This window comes from Equus asinus, chromosome 2 (assembly GCF_041296235.1).
Source record: "Equus asinus isolate D_3611 breed Donkey chromosome 2, EquAss-T2T_v2, whole genome shotgun sequence".
NCBI classification, from domain to species: Eukaryota; Metazoa; Chordata; class Mammalia; order Perissodactyla; family Equidae; genus Equus; species Equus asinus.
In genome coordinates, this window is record NC_091791.1 from 105,078,050 (window position 1) to 105,097,255 (window position 19,206).

The following is a 19,206-nucleotide window of genomic DNA, read 5'->3' on the forward strand; positions in this document are numbered from 1 at the left end:
GACAGCCTTCGCCCGACTAACAGGTTAATAGCTCACTTCCGGTCTCCTGTGTCTCTAAGGAATGGAAGGATGCATTGTGAGTCACCATCTTTGTTTGTGTCTTTTCTGAAGGCCCTGGGAAGGCCGGTGCTGCTCTTGACCAGTAGAGGGCAGAAAAATATAATTTATTCTATTAGGGAGCCAGCCACAGAATTCTAGTTCCCAGCAATTTTTATTTTTCTGATCTTGTGACTGAAACTTGTCATTCTCTCTGTGAGTGAATTTGGGCTGTATTTTGAGGAAGGGCCTTCTCAGTTCTTTAGAGATGACGCTCCCCTGTCTTTTCCTCACCAACTCAGACACAGCCCCTGTGTGTCCAGCCTATGGGGGTGTGTCCTTAAGCACGAATACACAGGGGCCATGCACACAGCCACATGTTTCTGAAATCCCCGTTGAGAGTTGGATGGGGAACTGTGAAGAGCAGTGGCCTGGAATTGTGGGGTGGCAGGTCCATGGAGGGCCCTTGTGACAGAGCAGATGGAGGAGAGAACGTGCTTTTGCTCATGCAACCTGGTGGCAGCCAAGGAAACAAGGTAAAAAGGAGAGACCAGTGAGGCAGCCTTTTGCAGTCTGGGAGTGGGTGAAGCTGGGGGTGCATGGGAGGCAGCTGCTTTTAGGGATGGGCCAGCTATGGGGCAGAGAGACCTCGGGGCCGCTCCCGGGAGTGCTCCCCCGCTGCACTTAGACACGGGGATCCTGTGGCTGTGCCTTGCATCTGTGCTTGATCCCTCTGTGGCTCCCTTTGTCCCTCTTCTCATGCAGAGTAGATGCCTCCTGTGACAGCCAGGGGAAGGAACGATGGTGCCCCCAGAACTTCTTTTTTAGAATATCTTTGTAACACGGATGCCAGTCGAGAATAGGATCTAGAAAAAAGAAGGAGTTGCCAGCAGGTTCCACCCCGAAGCATTGAACTGACCAACCTTAACATTGTGGCTGTATCGGAAGAAGGGGATGGATAATGACAGAACCATGAACTGACCACTTATTGAAGCTGTACATAGATGGCCTCATTTGAACCTCAGAAGGTTCCCATGGGAGGGTGGGTCCTATTCACCCCATTTAACAAACGAGGCGTCCTCATGCAGGATTGTGAGTTCTGAGTTCGGCACTGACATCAGACCTCCATGTGAATCCAAGCCACACCTCTCACGAGCTGTGTGATCCTGGGGACATTCTCCTTGTGGGTCTGTGCGTGGATCACATGAATTAATCACACAAAGCACTTAGCCCCGTGCCTGGTGTATGATGAGGGACTCTCAAGGTTAACTCATTTCCACAGCTAGTAGGATCCAAACCCCAGGCTTGTCTGACCCCAACCTGAGCGGCTTGCTTCCCTGAAACCTCCCTAGGAATTTAGCCAGAAGACAGCCCCTTTCCTTGGACAAAGGTCTCGCTGAGATGACCTGACTTCACCAGCACATCCATCCTAAGACGTGCGCCAGCCAGCCCTGTACGGCCGCATAGTGTTTGCAGCTGGAATAAAATATATCCATCTGTTTGCTTCACGAAAAAGGTCGACAAGCTGTGAGCCTCCTTCTCTGCCACGCTGGGGCTGGCGGCTGTCGCCAGATTCCTTCATGCTGGACTAATGAGCCCAAGGGCTGGGATCCTGAAGGTTCCCTACTGCCCTCGACCCTCAGCCCCTCCCTGTCTCCAAGTTCTAATTAGGTCTGTAACTTGATACTCTTGGAATTCTTGAGTCCCATGGCAAAAGTTTTGCAAAATAGGTTAGCCAAATAGGTACATGGACTGAAGAAAAAAATAAAACTACCCAGAGAGGCTTAGAATCACTTACACATCAGTAGCGTGGCCCTGGAGTAAGAAGTAAGTGTCCCCAGTTTGATCTGCCCTTCCCACAGTCTCGGGTATCCGCATGGCTTGGTTGGTTAGTTTTAAACTGGTTTGACCCTGCTCCCCGTGATTTTTGTTTTCAACCTATAATGGTAGTGGTTGGGAAATGGGTGGAAATCTCAACCTCATGTGCTTACGTGACCTTCAGCAGAGGGAGCAAACAATTGCCAAAAGCTTGCTCAACTTAGCCAACAAAACCACAAAAACACTGTTCCAAGACATAGAAGGGTTAGAAAAATGAATCTTGTAAAGCAGAAGTCCTTCTAAGCCTGTAGACACCTATACAAAGGCAGACCCGAATCGGGCAGCCTCATGGCAGGCAGACATTTCCATCCTGACGACCCAGCGGGTAGCTGTCCTTGCTCCACTTCAGCTCCTGTTCTAGCATCTTTTCGCAGTGCCTGGAATGACCAAGGGATAGACAGGTGCCTGGAGGGAGTTTCACTAGTTGACTCAAGGGTCCCTTGAGGATGTCACGCCTTTGCTCAGGCAGTTCCCAAAGCTTGAGATACTGTTCCCACTTGCTTCTTTCAACGTCTTTCTTCATCCATGGTGCTGGTGTCATTGGCAATTTGATATATTCAAGTCAGTGAGAGAGATTAGTGCTTTTTAGTTTTGCTCTGGGCATCTTACTGACAGCAGCCTTCGCCAAAAGGCTTAAACTGCAGTAATTTTTTAAGATCAAGATACTAAGTAGAACCAGATTGAAAGAGAAGTAAAGGGGTTTTCATGCCTTGCCCCCGCCTGTACCTAAAATAACACTTTTGTTTTTCTAAGCCTGCCCAGGACCACTGTTGTTAAAGAGCATGCATTTTTATTTCCTAAGCCTTTTGTGCTAGTCAGGGTAGGCTGGGTTCTGCTGTGGTAACAAACATCCCCCAAATCTCTGTGACTTAGAATAATACTAAAGGTTTATTTCTTCCTCGTGCAGTATATCTGACACAGGTCAGCGGAACATTTTGCTCACTGTAGCCTCTCAGGTACCATCTCAAGAGGATTCCAGATGCTTCCATGATCAGGCAGGGAAGAAGAGCACGGCCAAGCCACACACCAGCTCATACATACCTCCACACCCAGAAGTGACACCTGTTCCCCTGGTGACATTTCATTGGCAAAACTCTGTGGCCTGTGGCCATACCTAACTTCACACTTAGGGAAGAGTAATCCTCCTTGTTCTCAGAAGAGGAGATCCGAAGGCAGACATCAGTGATGTCTACCACACCCTCCTTTGCCAGCTGACACAGAAGGAACTCTCCCTCAGCCTCAGTGATTCCAGGACAGTATCCCCTAAGCAGTGACAGCTGCCAGGCCTGTGGAAGGAGATTTTCACCCTGACTAGCCAAAACGCGTCATAAAAATACTCTTATTGTGGAGGTGGGTAAAGAAAGGAAATGCCTCAGAAACGATGTTTCCCAAACTGGCTTCATGCATCAGTCGTCTTCCCGGGAACCACCAAAATCAGACTGGAACTCTGCTCACTACGCCGGCCCCTTCCTGCGGGCAGCGTGCCCCAAGGCTGAGTGCTTTCTTCTCAGCGTGTTATTTCTCTCCCTGCCACGGTGCTCTGGATAATTGAAATGGAGGGAAAAAAAATCAGTACTTTCCCAAATGGCCAGCTGTGATTTTCCTAGATCCACAAAGTCCTGCCTTCTACACGTCTTCCTACAGACGCTCTCTGGCCTGAGTGGCAGGCGTGCCTTGGTCTGACATCACTTGCTCTTCCCCATCTTACAAATCCTGAGCAAATGTTGGCTTTCCGCATGCGTGCACATGCCTACAGGGAGCGAAACGACACGTTCACACAAACATCCGCCTCCCCCACCACAGCCTCTCTCCCTGGGATGTTTTCTCACACAGAGGAGAGTCACTAACTTCCTACCTAAAATATGACTACATGCTACTAATTTTGTTTCTCCAAACAACTGCCAGGGTTTCTCTCTCTCTGCTGCCTCACATCTGCCAGCTTTCACTTCCCCCTTGTGGAGCCCATAGACAATGGAGGGAAATACTGTAGCTCCCTTTACCTAAGTCTTTTGTTTTCATTCATCGCTTGGCAGCAGGTGAAGAAACACAGTCAGTGACTGGTGAAAACATTCTTGTTTCGCTACCCCAGGCAATCTTACTTCCTTAGCTCTTCTCTTGTTTGCATAAAGATGCTTCAAGATCACCTTGTGTTTTCCCGTGTCATGCTCTTCTAAAAGATCTGTATCTTAAAATTGCCATTCATGTAAATACATACCTAAAAGTAAAAATAATAAGAACTACCATATATGAAGAGCCTACTATGTATCAGGGTATTTTTGCTCATTGCCTCTCATCCTTGCAAGCATGCTAGGTGGATGTCATCTTTATTTCGCAAATAATGAAACGAAGGCTCAGAGAGGGTAAGTAACTTGCCCAGTATCACATGCTAGTTAGTAGCAGAGCTGGGATTCAGCTCCAAGCGCATCATACTTACACTCTCTCCTTTCTGGCGTGCAGTTACAAAAAGGCACCTGGTCCCTTGCAGTGCCCTGGTTATTGCTGCTAGTTTGCTATGAAGGTCTCCTGAACAAAGGTCACTCATGTTCCAAAGGCCAACTTGCCATTTACCAGAAGAGTCGATGGTCTTAGGCCCATTGCACGAAGTGTAGGAATTAATCATCTGCTACAGGGCCTCCAGGGAGCCCAAAACAAAGTCCAGACAATCAAGAGGGGGCAGTGCAGGGGCTGGCCTGGTGTCACAGTGGTTAAGTGCGCACGTTTTGCTTTGGCGACCCGGCGTTTGCCGGTTCGGATCCCGGGTGCAGACATAGCACCGCTTGGCACGCCATGCTGTGGTAGGTGTCCCACATATAAAGCAGAGGAAGATGGGCATGGATGTTAGCTCAGGGCCAGTCTTCCTCAGCAAAAAGACGAGGATTGGCAGCAGTTAGCTCAGGGCTAGTCTTCCTCAAAAAAAAAAGAAAGGGGGTGGGCAGTGTAGTAGACAGTAAAGAGCATGGCCCTTGGCGTCTGAATGCCTGTGTTCCAATCTTCCACTCTGTGAACTTTGGCAGGGTGCCTAACCTTTCTAAGCCTTGATGTCTCTATCTAAGATAGGGATAATACAAGACTCTATCTTGTAGGATTGTGGGCAGCTGTGATTGGAACCGTTAAGAACGCACTCAGCATAATGCCTGGTGCTGAGTAACCCTCAGTAAATGATGGCTGGCGTTTTCATTAGTGTTAGCTGAAGAGTCTTCAGGGAGAGCATTTTACAGATGGTGTAGCGGTCGTCTGGTGCCTGTGGTCATTTCTCCTCCCAAGCCTGTCCATCCATCTGGTCCAGGCCTGTGGCCCTGTTACTTCTTAGCTCATAGGCTGTGGCCCAGGTTTCCAACAATTTCATTCGATGCTCCCTGGGCATGGGATTACCCTCAAAGAGACATTTCCAACCAGCTCCTCTGGGAGCGCTGCTGTGAAAGGCAGTTGTAGAGAAAGGGGAAAAAAAAAAATCAACCCAGGGGCAAGCTGTAGTTATATCTTTATGGCTTCAGCTGCAAATCAAAGAAATAACAGTACAAGACAGCCAAACCATGTGCATACTGCCTTTAAGCATGTAAGTTGGCTACAAAGCTTTTTACTAGAGGGCTGGCCCCAAACTGCAGGCCACCACAAAGGTTTGAATTAACCTATCCACTAGCAGCTTGGAAGCAGGACCCTAGCCATAAATATTAAGCAAACGTCGAGTAATGCTCGAGCACAGGCCGGGCAGTATCCTGAGCACCTTACCTGGGATGTGGCTCATTCCATCTTTCAACTGCTCATAAGGTAAGTACTGTCATCAGTATCGGTGTGGTGTAGGTCAGCCAGGCGAGGCACAGAGAGTGCAGATCGCTGGCGTGAGGTCGCACAGCGAGGAGTGGGCAGGATTTCAAGCCAGGTCTCCTGGCTCTTGACTTCCATTCTGTGCCACCCCTTATGATCTGTGAACCCGATTTAAGACAGGGGGTGGAGCGTTGAATGGGATCTCAGGTTAGCTGCTCTTTTGTCGGGGTGTGAGTGAATTTACCTGGTAAATGTAGACACTTGAACAATAAACGTTTCTGTTGCCTTGTGTTTTGTTAGCACACCTTGGGGCCTCTGCCAAGCCAGTCAGTTCCAGCCTAAATTCTGAGGGTGTCTGGCTTCTCGCTGTTTTTGTTTAGACTCATACAAGTACAGAGCAGACAAGCAAATGAAGGAGGGAGAGCGATCAGCCTTCAGCCTTGGGAGAAACAGAAGCGCCCATGTGGAACGATAAGCTGCTTAACTGGGCATCCATTCCTCCCCACCCCCAGCTGTTTCCAGAGCCTTCGGCCTGTCTGTGCAACTGACTCAAAACCCCAGCTAAGTCCCGGCCCCACCATGTCCCCTCCAGTAACTGTGCTCTTTCCCATTGCAGGTAACCTGGACATCACTCCGGACGACCCCCGCTGGATCGGAGCCTGGTGGGGTGGCTTCCTGCTCTGCGGTGCCTTACTCTTCTTCTCTTCCCTCTTGATGTTCGGGTTTCCACAGTCTCTGCCCCCGCACTCAGACCCTGCCATGGAGAGCGAGCAGGCCATGCTCCCCGAAAGAGAGTATGAGAGGCCCAAGCCCAGCAACGGGGTCCTGAGGCACCCCCTGGAGCCGGACAGCAGCGCCTCCTGCTTCCAACAACTGAGAGGTGAAGGCACCTGGTCTGCAGGGGCCAGAGTCATGGGGCAATCGAGGCGGGTCAGGGAAAGGGGGGCACTCGGGACTGGGTGTACGGGGCCTTGAGGCAGAATCCTATCTGTTATACACGATTTGCTTCCGCCAATATGATGCTTAACTTATCCCTGAGATGGAAAGGACCAATAGCTACTATTTAGTGAAGGGACACAGACCAATCTCTCCTGCAGACTCTCCAGTGACTGACCAGCACCTGACGTATAATAAACGTAAATGTCTGTAGAAGGAAGAAAGTGAGAGGGGGAAGGAGGAGGCTAGACGTTTCCTGGAGCTCTTTTGGGCTCTTTCAGGCCGTTTGCGAGCACATCGCGGCAGTGAAGGCTGTTTGAAGTTGCATCCCTGTGCCTGATCCAGGCATTCTTAAAAAGCCACATCCGAAGTGTATTTCTTTAGATTCTCTCTGTCCTTCCATCCCCTCCATGAGAGACGAGAGATGCATTCCTCTGGAAAGAAATATTAACTCAGTCTTCATAACAAAGTCACACTTTAGAATGCAGCAAGGGTCTCGCAGTCATTTTTAAAAGAAAAAAAAAAATGCTTCTTTTCTACAATGTGGTAAGACACAAACAATGATGCGGAATGAGAATGAGAAGCCCCCTGGGTTGTTTCCACATTTGGCACAGTCTCTGAAAGGCGAGAGAAATGACAGCACAGCCTGAAAAGCTGCTCAGTGTCTGTCCTGGCCTTAATTCACAAAACCCCTTCCTCGTGCCCCCTGCGGAACCTGCTGGATTTTAGAAGTGAGCAGGAGCAAGCCGGGGTGGGAGAAAGGTGGACAGTCACCTCTCTGCAGGAACTGGGCGCACAGCCAGGCTGGCCCTCACAGGCACAGCTGCAGTCCTCCAGGTGCCCGATTTAGACATTTGGTGGAAGTCCCCCTAATGAGCTTTGTATAACGAGGTGCACTTTCTGTGGAGATGCTTGAGGACCACGGAGGGAACCTCGGGCGGGCTGCGTGAGCTCAGATCCCCGTTCTGCTCTTCACCAGCTCTGCGATCATTAATTTCTCCACGCTTCATTTCCACCAGTGTAAAATTGTAACACCATTCCTAAGTGACAGCGTGGCCATGAGAATTAAAGCACGGCTCGTGGAAGACTGTCTGTTAATAGCACCTGTTAGTCGGTGAGGAATCGAAAGAACTCGTGCTAATTCCCAGAAGAGACTAATTTAATAACCTAATGTCATGTCTGACCCCACGTTCTGTGATAGTTTCTACCAAATTCATAATTTGAAACTGTCCATAGAAGATCTTTAGAATTCATCCCTGTAAGTTCCAGAATGCGTCAGTAGACAAGAAGGCCACCCCATTTGTGTCCTCTGAGGTTGCCTTGGCTTGGCCCCCCAGGAGTGTGTGCTTAATAAAAGAGGCCACCAAACAGGCCACTTTAGGAGCCCCCAGGTGGCCAGAGGGTGATGCCTGCTGCTCACAGCCAGCCACATACATAGGCAGCCCAGTCACCAGATCCACAGAAATGAAGGGGGCTGGCCTGAGAGTGAGCCTGGCGAGGGACACCCTGGACCCAGGTAGTGGCAGCCTTACCAGGTCTTTCCTCATCCCAGGATGATGGCCCTGCCTTCCCATGGCTCTGATTGCTGCACCAGTCATCTGTCATCTCTCATCTCTGGGGATACAGAGAGAAAAAAGATAGAACTGTGCCATCAAAGAACTCACCATCCAGTGGAGGGGCAGACCATAAGCCAGCAAAGCTGGTCTAAGGTGCCAAGAACTACAGAGCCAGACAGCACGGAAGGTTATGGAAACACAGCGGGCAGGCAGGCAGAGCCCACCTCTTGGATTGGAGGCAGAGCTGAGTCATGAGGGATGTCTCGGCTTCAGAATTCTTGGGTTATGATTTAGTCACTCATTCACTCATTCGTTCAGTTCAGTCAGCGTTTCCCGAGACCCTGCCAGGCTCCAGGGACACAGAGGTGACCAAGGCAGCTTATATTCAGGAGCTCATGTTGTGGACAGGCATGCAGTAGGCAAGGTCGAAGCAATGACAGGGTGAGTGTTGGACAAGCTTTGGCCAAGTGACAAGTACACAGTTGGGTAGATGGCCTGAGACTCGCGAGACCATATGATCACCCGTTGTGGCCGTTAATTATGAGAGGTGATAATTAATGATTTTTAATTTAGAATTAGCAATTCCCAGAAGCAATAGTCCATTAATAGACCTGAAGGATGTCCCAGCAGGAAAGGAAGGCAGTGTGTCTAGAAGAATCCCCAGGAGCCAGAATACAGTGAAGTGAGCTATTGTGCTAATAAACAGATTTTACTTGTGCTGGCACATGGAGAGGGAGCCACCCCGGTCCTTCATTTTTCCACATGAGAAAATGTTTTTGCCACGTGGACATTTCCACCAAAAGCACCACATGGTGCTACCTGCTGCTCCCAAACTCTTCATCCAATTTGCATGAAGACTGAGAGACCTGGTGGTCTCCATGCTGCATGCTACACATTAACAGGTATGGTTAAGCTGAGCATTGCTCTTATCAGAGGAATTAACATTGCTCTAAAAATCTATATGTTGCAATTTCTTGTCTGTTTCATTTGAGCTTGCAAGTGAGTTTCTCTTTGAGCATCAGTGTCCCCTGCCATGCTCCACAGATAGCAAAGGCCCCCTGAGAAGAGCTGGCATTGTGCCAAGAGCAGCCAGTCTATCCTCCTCCCCACTGGGACTAGACAGCCTCCCCTGATCCTGGGACAGCTGTAAGGCTGCTCACCTGGGTTCAGATCCAGCTCAGCCACTTCCTGATCATGCAGCCTTGGCCATGCTGTTTAACTTTCCTTGGCTTTAACATAATGATGTCTGGTGTGATCTTTACCGCAGCTGCGTGAGGTCAGTATTATTACTTATTCCTGTTTATAGATGAGGAAGCCGAGCTCCAGAGATGTAAGAATTCAGGCCTGTGGTTCACTTTTGATGGCACTCTCCCGAAAAAGCAGCCTTTGAAGGTCTATTTCCAACAAAGTCAGCCATCCATTGGGTTTGCAACTGTTACAAGAAGGGGAGAGATGGAAAGTCTGTAGTTTTGTTCCAATACTGTGCAGAAAAGCTGTTACTGCTTACTTGTGGAGCCCTGAAGTCCCCATTCAGTAGTGACTGTCACATAACCATTTACAAAGCAGGCAGCAGGCGAACAAATGCTTGGGTTTGTCAAACTCCAGTGTCTCCTCCAGGTGGGAGTCTGCAAATCCAAGACACAGTTTTTGCATCTCTGTGCCACCAAAATAACTTTTCCTTTACACCCTGGCTCTAAAGCCCCTCCTCCCTCATCTTGTTCTTCACGGCATTTTGCTGATTCATCTTTCAGGACATACCTGGCCTGCTCACAGCTGTCTCTTGTGTCCACTCCTCCCTTTTCTTATCCCGTCAGCCGTTTGTGGGCCAGGACTGCACCTAACGTGGCCTGGATCTAGATGCTGAGAGTTTGCATAATGGTTTGTAAAAGGCTAGACCAATGGTTTGTAAAAGGAAGGAGTTCAAGGAGCTGTTATAGACAAATGGACGGCATTATCATCAGCTCGTGTGTTAAATCTCACATCCACAGCTTCGTGTTTCATTTGGAAACTGTCTCCAGTGTCACATGCCCTAGAGAAGCCTTTATGGTCAGGATCTGGGTCCCTTCTGCAGCTACACGGCTGCGCACCTTCCCCATCACGTTCTGTACGATTCCGGGAACACATCGTGCACTGTCCTCTTTGCTGCTATTTCTGCCTAGAATGCTCTACCTCCCTTGCTCCACTTCTGGGCTGGACTCGGCCCCCACCTCCCAGGAAGCGCTCCCTACAGCCCCTGGGCGCACATGCCCCCATATGCCCAGTGCTAGGTTAGCTGTATTCCTCTGTCGTCCACATAGCCCGTGCACAGCACTTGTTTACCCCACTACGTGGTGGCCTGTCTGCTTGTCTGCATCCGCCCTAAAGCTTGTGGGTTCTCCAAGGACGAAGCTCTCGTTCATCTCTTTATTCCCACTGCATAGCACAGGGCCTGGCACATGGGTGATGTTGGTTGATCGAATGCATAAACAAATGGACACTTTCTTGCCAGCGTGCATGCACATGTGCGCAAACACACACACACAATAGCAGCTAATGTTTGTTTTCCATGCACTGTCACATTTAACCCCCCCAGCCCCATGAGGCATCAGTACCATTTTACAGATAAGGAAAATGAGGCTTACAGATGGTAAGGACAGGCGTTTGAACCTGGGGAGGGCCCAGTGCCTGTCTTCGTAACCACAGCATTAGGCTGCATCTTTGGGCAATAAACGGACTCTGTTAAAGAAAAAGTGGCATCAGCAGGTGCTCGCTCACTTTTCAGCAGAGTGTCCTGAAACTCCAGCTGCCGCAGCACAGATGTACCCTAAACAATGGGTCTTCTCGACAAGGGGCCAGCCTGAAAGGGAGGGAAGGATGACTTCTTGCAAGCATTGGCACATGCCGACCCTCTGAGGGGCTCTCTAGCTGGGACAAGTGGAACTGTACCAAAGGTTTAAAATCTGAAGGGTGAGGCCTGCCTTTGATCACTGGGAGAGCAGAGCGATGCAAAGCTGAGCACACTTGCCTCTGCGCACTTCACTCTGACTGCCAAGTGGCCTCTTCCTGTCCCAGAATAGATAGCGGCACCGAGTGTAAGCAGGTGATGGCTCAGCTGGCAGGGTGAGGGTGGGTCTTCAGGCTCAGAGTCTTAAAACCCACTCCCAAAACGTGGAGGATGGTTTCTGACTTCCAGAGCACTTACACCAGCCTCCCACTGGGCCCTCACAGTCCGGCTGCTCAGGGGGGTGTTGTTACTAATCTCTGTGCCACCGCTCAGGACATGGAACTCTGGGGGGGCTTGAACCATGTCCCCAGGGTCCTGCAGCCATGAAGGGTGCAGCTGGGACCAGACCTGGATCTCTTGACTCCCAATCCTGAGCCCTTTCCTCTGTTTCCCACAAGGATTTACTTGACTGTTAAGGAACCAAGTGAGGAGAAAAAGGGAACCAGCTTGGGGCAGATGAACGAAGCCTTTCCCGTTTCAGAGAAGCGTACTCTCTGCTCCACTTGCTCCCTCTCCAAAAGAGAAAATACAGAGCCAAACTCGAGAGGACCTACCCTTTTAGGGGAGTTGAAGTCTGCCTGGGTTGACACCCTCCTCACCTTTCTCCCTACCCGCCCCCCTAATGCCATACAGCACTGGGATCTGCTGGTTTTACCACCTAGGGGTGTCTCCATCCTGCTCTTGGTCCCTCCTGCACTCCAGTCTGCCCAGACCCCTCCAGTCTGTTATCCACACTGTGATTTTTTCACAACCCTCTGGTCTGTTATCCACTCTATGATGATTTTGGAACACACCTGATCCTGTTGCCACCACCTGCTTAAAGGGACAGATCCCTGTGATGTTCTGCTCCTCCAGCCTCTTCTCACCCCACTGCCCCCTGTTCCCTCCACCCCAGCCTCGCCAGCCTCCTGTTAGTCCTCTGTATTTCCTCCATTGCTTTGCTGTTCCCTCCACTGGAGTTCTGGTCCCATCTTCAGGCATCAGCTCACACATCATTTCCCCAAGGATGATTTCCTGCCCTCCTGATGGCACCTGCTCCAAGGCACGTTGCTGTCTCTGTCATAGTCATAATGGCACCTTTGTACGAGTGATTATTCACTTACTCCATACACTCCACAAGAGCAAGGGCTTCATGCATCTTTGCTCCTGCCCTTCCGTAGCAGGTGCTCAAGACCTATTTGATAAATGGAGGGACATGCGAGTCAGTGGACATGACTGCCAAGCCCAGCACAACTGGCTGCTTTCCTTAAAGCCCTCCTTGCCCCCAGCCCCCTCCCAGAGTTTTGGCCCGTGTTTGACCCGTTCACGGACACAGGCTTGGCGGGAGCGCCACCTGTGCTGACTGCCACGACTAGTCCACAGGTGACCCACCTGTGTGGGGAGGGTCTGCTCCTGGTGCCCAGGCTGCTGAATCGCAGAGGGTCTGCCAGCCCAGTTGCTCAGGCTGGCTTGCACTGGTGACTTTAGGCTGCATATCTTTACTTGTGCATCTGCCTGGCAGGTGTTTTGCTTCTTGGGCAGGGCACACACTTGCCCCTCCACTGTGCCTCCCACCGCTCAGCAGGGGCTCCATGTGGGTTGGCCTGGCCGCGGGACCCAGCTCACGCCTCTGGCTTCCACATCTCTGCCAGGCCTCCATACTCTGCCAGCCAGCAGTCGGCTTCTGCTCCATTTTTCTTAATTAGGGGCCTGTGCCTTTCAGCGTAATGTTATTGTGAGGAACCTGGTGATCAGAGAGTCCTTGTTCTGCAGCCTGAATGGCTGAGTGTTTTTATCATGCGATTTGTCTTCAGGGTTGTGTTCTCTCCCATCTCATGTGGGTTTCCCATTAATTTCTTCTTTCTTGATTCCTTGGCCAAGGAAACCATCTGCCCTCCTAAAGACTTGGAATCTGTGCCAGCCTGTGGGTCATATGCTGCCATGTCACAGGAGCCATTTTTATAGGTCCTCAGGGACCAGATGGGTCAGCGTCTTCCTTGTGTTCTTATCAGCGTTGATGGAGGATGTGCGGAGGACAGGTGGTAGGGGATATGTCTGTGAGCAAGCGTGGCTTTTCTTCTCCAGTTATTTCAGCAAAGCACCTGAGGTAAACACAGACAAGGGCCCCTAGCACAATGCCTGACACACTGTGGACGCCCCATAAGTGTTTTGGAGGAAGGAAGAAAGGAAATAACTAGAAGGCAGCATTTCCCAGTGGGAGTTCCTTGGAGCACAAGTCCTCTGAGATGCTCAGGGAAAGACAGATCAACAAGAAAAACAACTGAGAAGAGACGTTACATGGCCAAAAAAGCTGGGAAGCCATCTGTATACTGTACGACCCTCTGGGAGATTCATAATTTATATTTGCGTATTGAAGGCGCTGAGAAGGCCGGCTCAAAGAGAAGCTGGCTGACTTGGTTTTACTGCGTATTGCTTAGACTTATGTGAACACAGGACTCTTTTGTTCATGTTAACTTGGGGCACTTATGAAATGTTGCTTGAATACAGGATAGAAGGTGGCGAGGATTATGAGAGGTTCAAAGGGATGTAGCAAGTACCACCGGGGAAGGATTTGAAGACAGGTGCGTGAAGAAGGCAGCATTTTGGCCCGATCTGGAAGGATGAGCAGGATCCCTGTGGATGGAGAGGGAAGAGCTTCTGGGCTGGGGAGCAGGTATGAGCAGAGGCAGGGGACAGAAATGCCCAAGATGCAGATGGGAGAGAGGCATCTGGTTTTGGAAATAGAATTGATCAAAGGTCAAGATAGAAGACAGGCTGGTGTCAGCTCCCGCACCAAGCAGAGTTCCTGGTATCTGAGGCTGCCCAATAAGTGTTCTGTAAAATTATGAATGAATTATTGAGGGCCTTCGCCTCGCCCTCCTGAAGTGTCTGGGCTTTATCCTATGAGCCATTGTTTTCCAACCAGGATTTGAGTCAGTATCACCTGTGGGGTACCTCAAAACACACCCCACCCCTAGAAATTCTGATTCTATGAGTCTGGGGTTAGGGGCAGGTAATCCAGGCATCCAGATGTCTTTAAACCTCCCCAGGTGAGTCTAAGGAGGCCAGCTGAAAATGAACTCCACAGGAGGGGGGCGCCCTTTGAGGGGTCTCCACCAGGGCCTAACACATCAGACCTGTTCCCCTGGAAGTTGTATATAAGATAAAATAGGGGGGACCCACTCACAAAATAAGCTTGGGACACTCTGATGTGATCCTCTTGGAGGCTGATGCTGCATATTGAAGGTGATATTAGCATATTGAAGGCCCTGAAAAGGTCTGCTGTAAACCCAACATTAGAAGCCTAGGCTTAGAGATGGGCATTTATGTCAACTTGGATGTTTTGCCTCACTTTTTGTTTTCTGAATGTTACTGTTTCTCTTTTCACGCTTCCAGAGACAAATTCTCCCATCATTGGAATTTTTATGAATGCTAAAGGCGGTCAGCCCTGCCACCACTGAGGTGCGTGGTGTTGAAGGCGCTGAGAAGGCCGGCTCAAAGAGAAGCTGGCTGACTTGGTTTTACTGCGTATTGCTTAGACTTATGTGAACACAGGACTCTTTTGTTCATGTTAACTTGCTGCCTCGCAGGCTCCCGTCTCCATCTCTGAAACCCTCTGGTGATCCCCTGTTCCTGCCTTCACACTCCTGAGGGAGGGAAATGACCGGATGACACTGGTTTAGAGCTGCAGCTCACAGCTCTGTGGACGCCTGGTTCTTGCTTTAAACCAGCTAACGGGCAGCTGCAATACTCCTTGTCTCTCGGGGCTTTCTTGGTGGAGCTGTGAGGAGCTGATGATTTAAATCTAGGTTGTCCTGACCCATCCACACCCATCTGACCCTTGGGTTTCAGTCTAGGATGCTCGTTTGCTGTGCAGATGGTTTCGTGTTTTCTTATTCAAAGCTCAACCTTCTCTATACAAGGGATGTGCTGCCTTCTGCCTGTTGCCTCACCAAAGATGGGCAAATGGAAACCTGTAGCTCCTTCTCTCAAAGCTGGCAATGAGGGGGTGCCAGGAAGCTTCTCTGGGCTCCTGGACATCCTGAGGTGGAGCTGTCTGACAGCTTGGGGGACAGGCTCATCTGACAAGGCCACAGTGGGCTCAAAGCTGGAGCCCGAGGCAGCTGGTCTAAGCCCATTGCATGGTAGGGCTGGCTTCCAGAAGACTTCTGGGCACCGCAGGCCTCACCTCCCACAGGAGACAAGGGAATGGTTTGGGCGCCTCCAGAAGCAGCGATGGAAATGACCACATTAGCTAATTATTCCCACTTCCATCGTGGCCCATAAACCTGTGGAATATCACTAATGGTGCAATCATAAATTGCTCTCTGTTTCTACAGTTAATGTTTCTTAAGAGACTATGACAGCTACCTTTTAAGACTTCGTAATTCATTCATTTGTTTCTTTATTGGATTCTTTAATCCACCTTGCATTTATTAAGCATCTACTCTTACTGGGCACAGTGCCCATGTCCAGGCATGGATCTGCTCCATCTCTGCTCTCAGGTGGCTCCTCAAGTGGGATAGCGAGGAGGGCCCAGGACCAAGGTCCGGTGGGGGACGTTGGTGTGGTGATGGCAGCCTACACGGGGTACAGGGGAACCAGCTAGGTGGCTGCTGAACATGCCTGCTGTGCCATGAGAATTCATTTTTTCTATGATTAACTCGACCCTGGATTCACTCTTGTGCCTCCATTATGTTGTTTTTCTACGTCTTCATTATCTCTTCCTCCTGCTTTCAGTTTTTTGCTTGTGACTTGAAGACTTTCGTTTATCTTAGCTCACCCAGCACTTCCATCTCTCTGTTCTCTTTGGCTCCTGCATCGCATGTGTTGGGAAGTGCTTCATGACCACTCACCTTTCAGAAAATCGCTCTTCTGTCGATTCAAGTCCCCACCCAGAAACCTGACGATTTAGAGGTGGGCTCTGGAGTGCAGGCAGACCTGAGTTCTAAACCAGCGTCCTTCACCTCTCAGTTTTATACTCCGATATGGGGGGTGGGAGGTTTCAGCTTCTCAAGGAAGCCTTGGTTTCCTCGTGTCTAAAATGAAGGTGATAAGACCAGCCCCTGTTGTAATGGTTGTGAGAGTTAAATGAGAAACCCTTGGCATGGTGCCCATCCGACAGTGGTTGCTCAGCAAGCACTGGCTGTCATTGTCACAATTACTGAACAGTTGCATACGCTGGTTCCAGCTCCCCTTCTTGAGAACTTTAACCATGGTGTATTGACAGAAAAATTATTAAAGAAAAAGAAAGTCAAGGCCAGTTTCAGTAGAGTAAGGGCAGAGATATCTGAGAGTCAAAGTGAAGTGTAACGGAGCTCCACGGTGAGCACTTTCCAGGGTACCTCCAATTCCCAGGGTAGGCAGTGGACAAGGATTTGTACCTCCTGATCCCCTGACCTTCTGCATGGCCCTCTGCAAGAGGGGAATCTCCTCAGAAAGTGGCTCCCAGCAGCTCCGCTCACCCACCCAGTTTCTTTCCCATTTTGCCTACTCACCACATCTTCCACATAGGCAGTCCTGCATCCAGCCCGATGTCCTCACAGCTTGAGGGTTGTCTCCTTAACGTAGCCCAGGATTACTTCCATTATGTTAATTATTGTGATGCTTCTCGAGCTCTTACCTGTGTGCTAGAAGCACTGGGTGACCTGCTTTACATACATGGCTCTCATTTCATCTTGGCGACAATCCACGGGATGGAGTGGTGTGCTCTGGTCACACACCTACTCAGTCTTGAAGCCAGAATTCAAACTCCAGTGACCCAGCTCCTTAGCCCAGGTTCTTAGTCATTATTTTTTGCAACCTCATTCAACAAAACCTGTTCTGTGATCAGGGCTTCTCCTCTCTATGTCTCCAATCCTTTCTCTCTTTCATTTCTCTCCTTCCTCCTTCAAAAAACATGGACGAAGTCCCTGAGGCCTGCCAGATCTGATGACTTTCCTCAACCCCAGTGGGAATGTTTTATTATTATTATTTCTAAGACTTAAGCCACACCTTTGATTGCCAGAGGTGGCCTGTGCCCAGACCAAGAGCAGCACCTCTCAGAACCCAGACCAGAAAGCACACTGGTTAGAGCATGCTCTGTGGCAACAGGTGCCAGGGTTTGAGTTTCTGCCATTCTCCCCTAACCATAGGACCACCCTCTGCATCAATTTCCCCATCTGTAAATGGAGGATTTTAATAGTCTCAAGATCACAGTTTTGTTGTAAGGATTGCAGGAGTTGGCATGTAGGAAATGATCCATTAGCATTAGTCCTCACAACTTCTCCAAACCTGCCTTCCTCCTTCCCGGAGGACGCACAGTTCCCAAGAGGGTCTCAATCCTACAGGAATGTCTTCTGAAGACTAGCCGTAGAAAACTTGTTTTCCCGAGAGGCCGCTCCCCTGCCGCTGATCCCAGCTTTGTACTGTTCTGCCGGTGACAGCACTGTGCTCCCGGTGAGAGGTGACAAGGTTTCCCCAGCTGGTGAAACTGCAGGATGCGCGCCAGCCTGCCTCCCACCCCAGCTGCCAAGCTCTGAGGCTAAATCAGTAGGTGGGAGGTAAATGGCTAAGGGAGACCGTAGGTGTTCAGTGGCCTGGTGTGGCCTTGGTTCACCAGTTTCTGTTTCTCTGGGCCACCTCATTAACTACTGCCTCCTTAGAAAGTTAGAATTTTATGAGCTTCACAATCCATTTGAATGAACAAGCTTGAAACACTGGGATAGCCCTAGGATCAAGCTCATTAATACCCCTTTTGAAACTGGGGCTTTGGAGAGTAAGCTGAACCTTTGAAAAGGACTCTTCTTTTGAGAACACTCCAAGTCATTGCAGGAAAACCCTGGAAGGGAGGAAGAATCTGGGAGGAAAATAGCTGAACAAAAAAGGAGGCTGTCTTTTCTGGAGGCAAATCAGCTTGGTAGAGGAAAAAAGAATGTTCTTCGTGCAAATAAAGAGGCTTCCCTGGGCCTTCAATCACATGATCCTCAGACTTAATGATTTTCACATCTAATTCAAGGCAAAATTAATCATTAGATATTAAGACAAAAGCAGGCAGGCTCCTATCTTGACAAGGAATCCTTCCCACTGAAGTGGAATTATCTCTGGAATAATTTAAATGCTTGCTGAAGTATGAAAACATTCCATTGACTGGAGCTGCCTTTGATGAGCAAGAATCCTCCACATCCCCAAGCAAATCATGATGGCCTTGATCAAGGACAGGGAGATACCGAGGCCCAGATACATAATTTGATCAAACTCAGATCCTCATTGGCATCATTTCTGAGCCAGAGACCAAAGCTCCTCATGGGAGGATGTTGGTGGTGCCAGCTCAGCAGCTGTTTTATTTGTGAGCAAGTGTGGCCGGTGTGCTTCCTTCTCCTGAAGTCCCCGAGTCTGAAGAGTCTGCGCTCTCACAAAGGAAGTGGGGCCCACAAGGAAAGTATGGCAGAGGATCATTGGCCTGGAATGTCCCCAACCTGCCTATTGATTGTTGGCAGTGTTTCCAGAGTTTAGCTATCTTAATTCCAAAAGAGCACAGTGATGGAGCAACAATGTGATATCTGCCAAAACATAAATAGTGGGGGATTTTCAAATTCATTCATTACAAGGAGACACTGTGGTCACCCAGTGTGATCCATACCACTCTCTTTAGTGTGAAGCTTGGTGTTTTGTGACATAATCAACCAGTCCTTGTCACAGGTACATTACTCCATCACAGTGTGCCACACACTATAGCAAATCAGCCTTCACTCATTCATTTATGATCACAGAGTCTTAACATCCAAGGGGCCTTTCTACATGAAGACACTTACCTCATTACCCTCTGTCTGTGCCCAATGTATTCCTCATCTGTATTTGTTGAGCAGCCCACGTTTTTAAACATTACACAGTCACCATTCCTCTGAATATTGGTACAATATTTGATAATGTGGGTTTAAGAAAGGAAAATTCCCCAACGTTTCATGTAGACTTTGTCTACCCGCTTCTACACATTTATTTGAAATAGCATTTCTAATAAAATCAGATTATCCTAAATGTTTGGAACCCTGTAAAAAATAAAACACATGTGTAAAGGCGAATATAGTTGCAATA

At 49.4% G+C, this 19,206-nt stretch overlaps 1 protein-coding gene across 2 annotated transcripts in view; it reads left to right on the forward strand.

Moving 5' to 3' along the window:
* SLCO3A1 (solute carrier organic anion transporter family member 3A1) overlaps positions 1–19,206 on the forward strand; it is a 288,987-nt gene that overhangs the window by 222,483 nt on the left and 47,298 nt on the right. For both annotated transcript variants that reach the window (XM_044761768.2, XM_070495863.1), the window contains exon 4: positions 6,296–6,559. In XM_044761768.2, the coding sequence (XP_044617703.1) occupies positions 6,296–6,559 (264 nt within the window). The remainder of the gene's footprint in view (positions 1–6,295; positions 6,560–19,206) is intronic.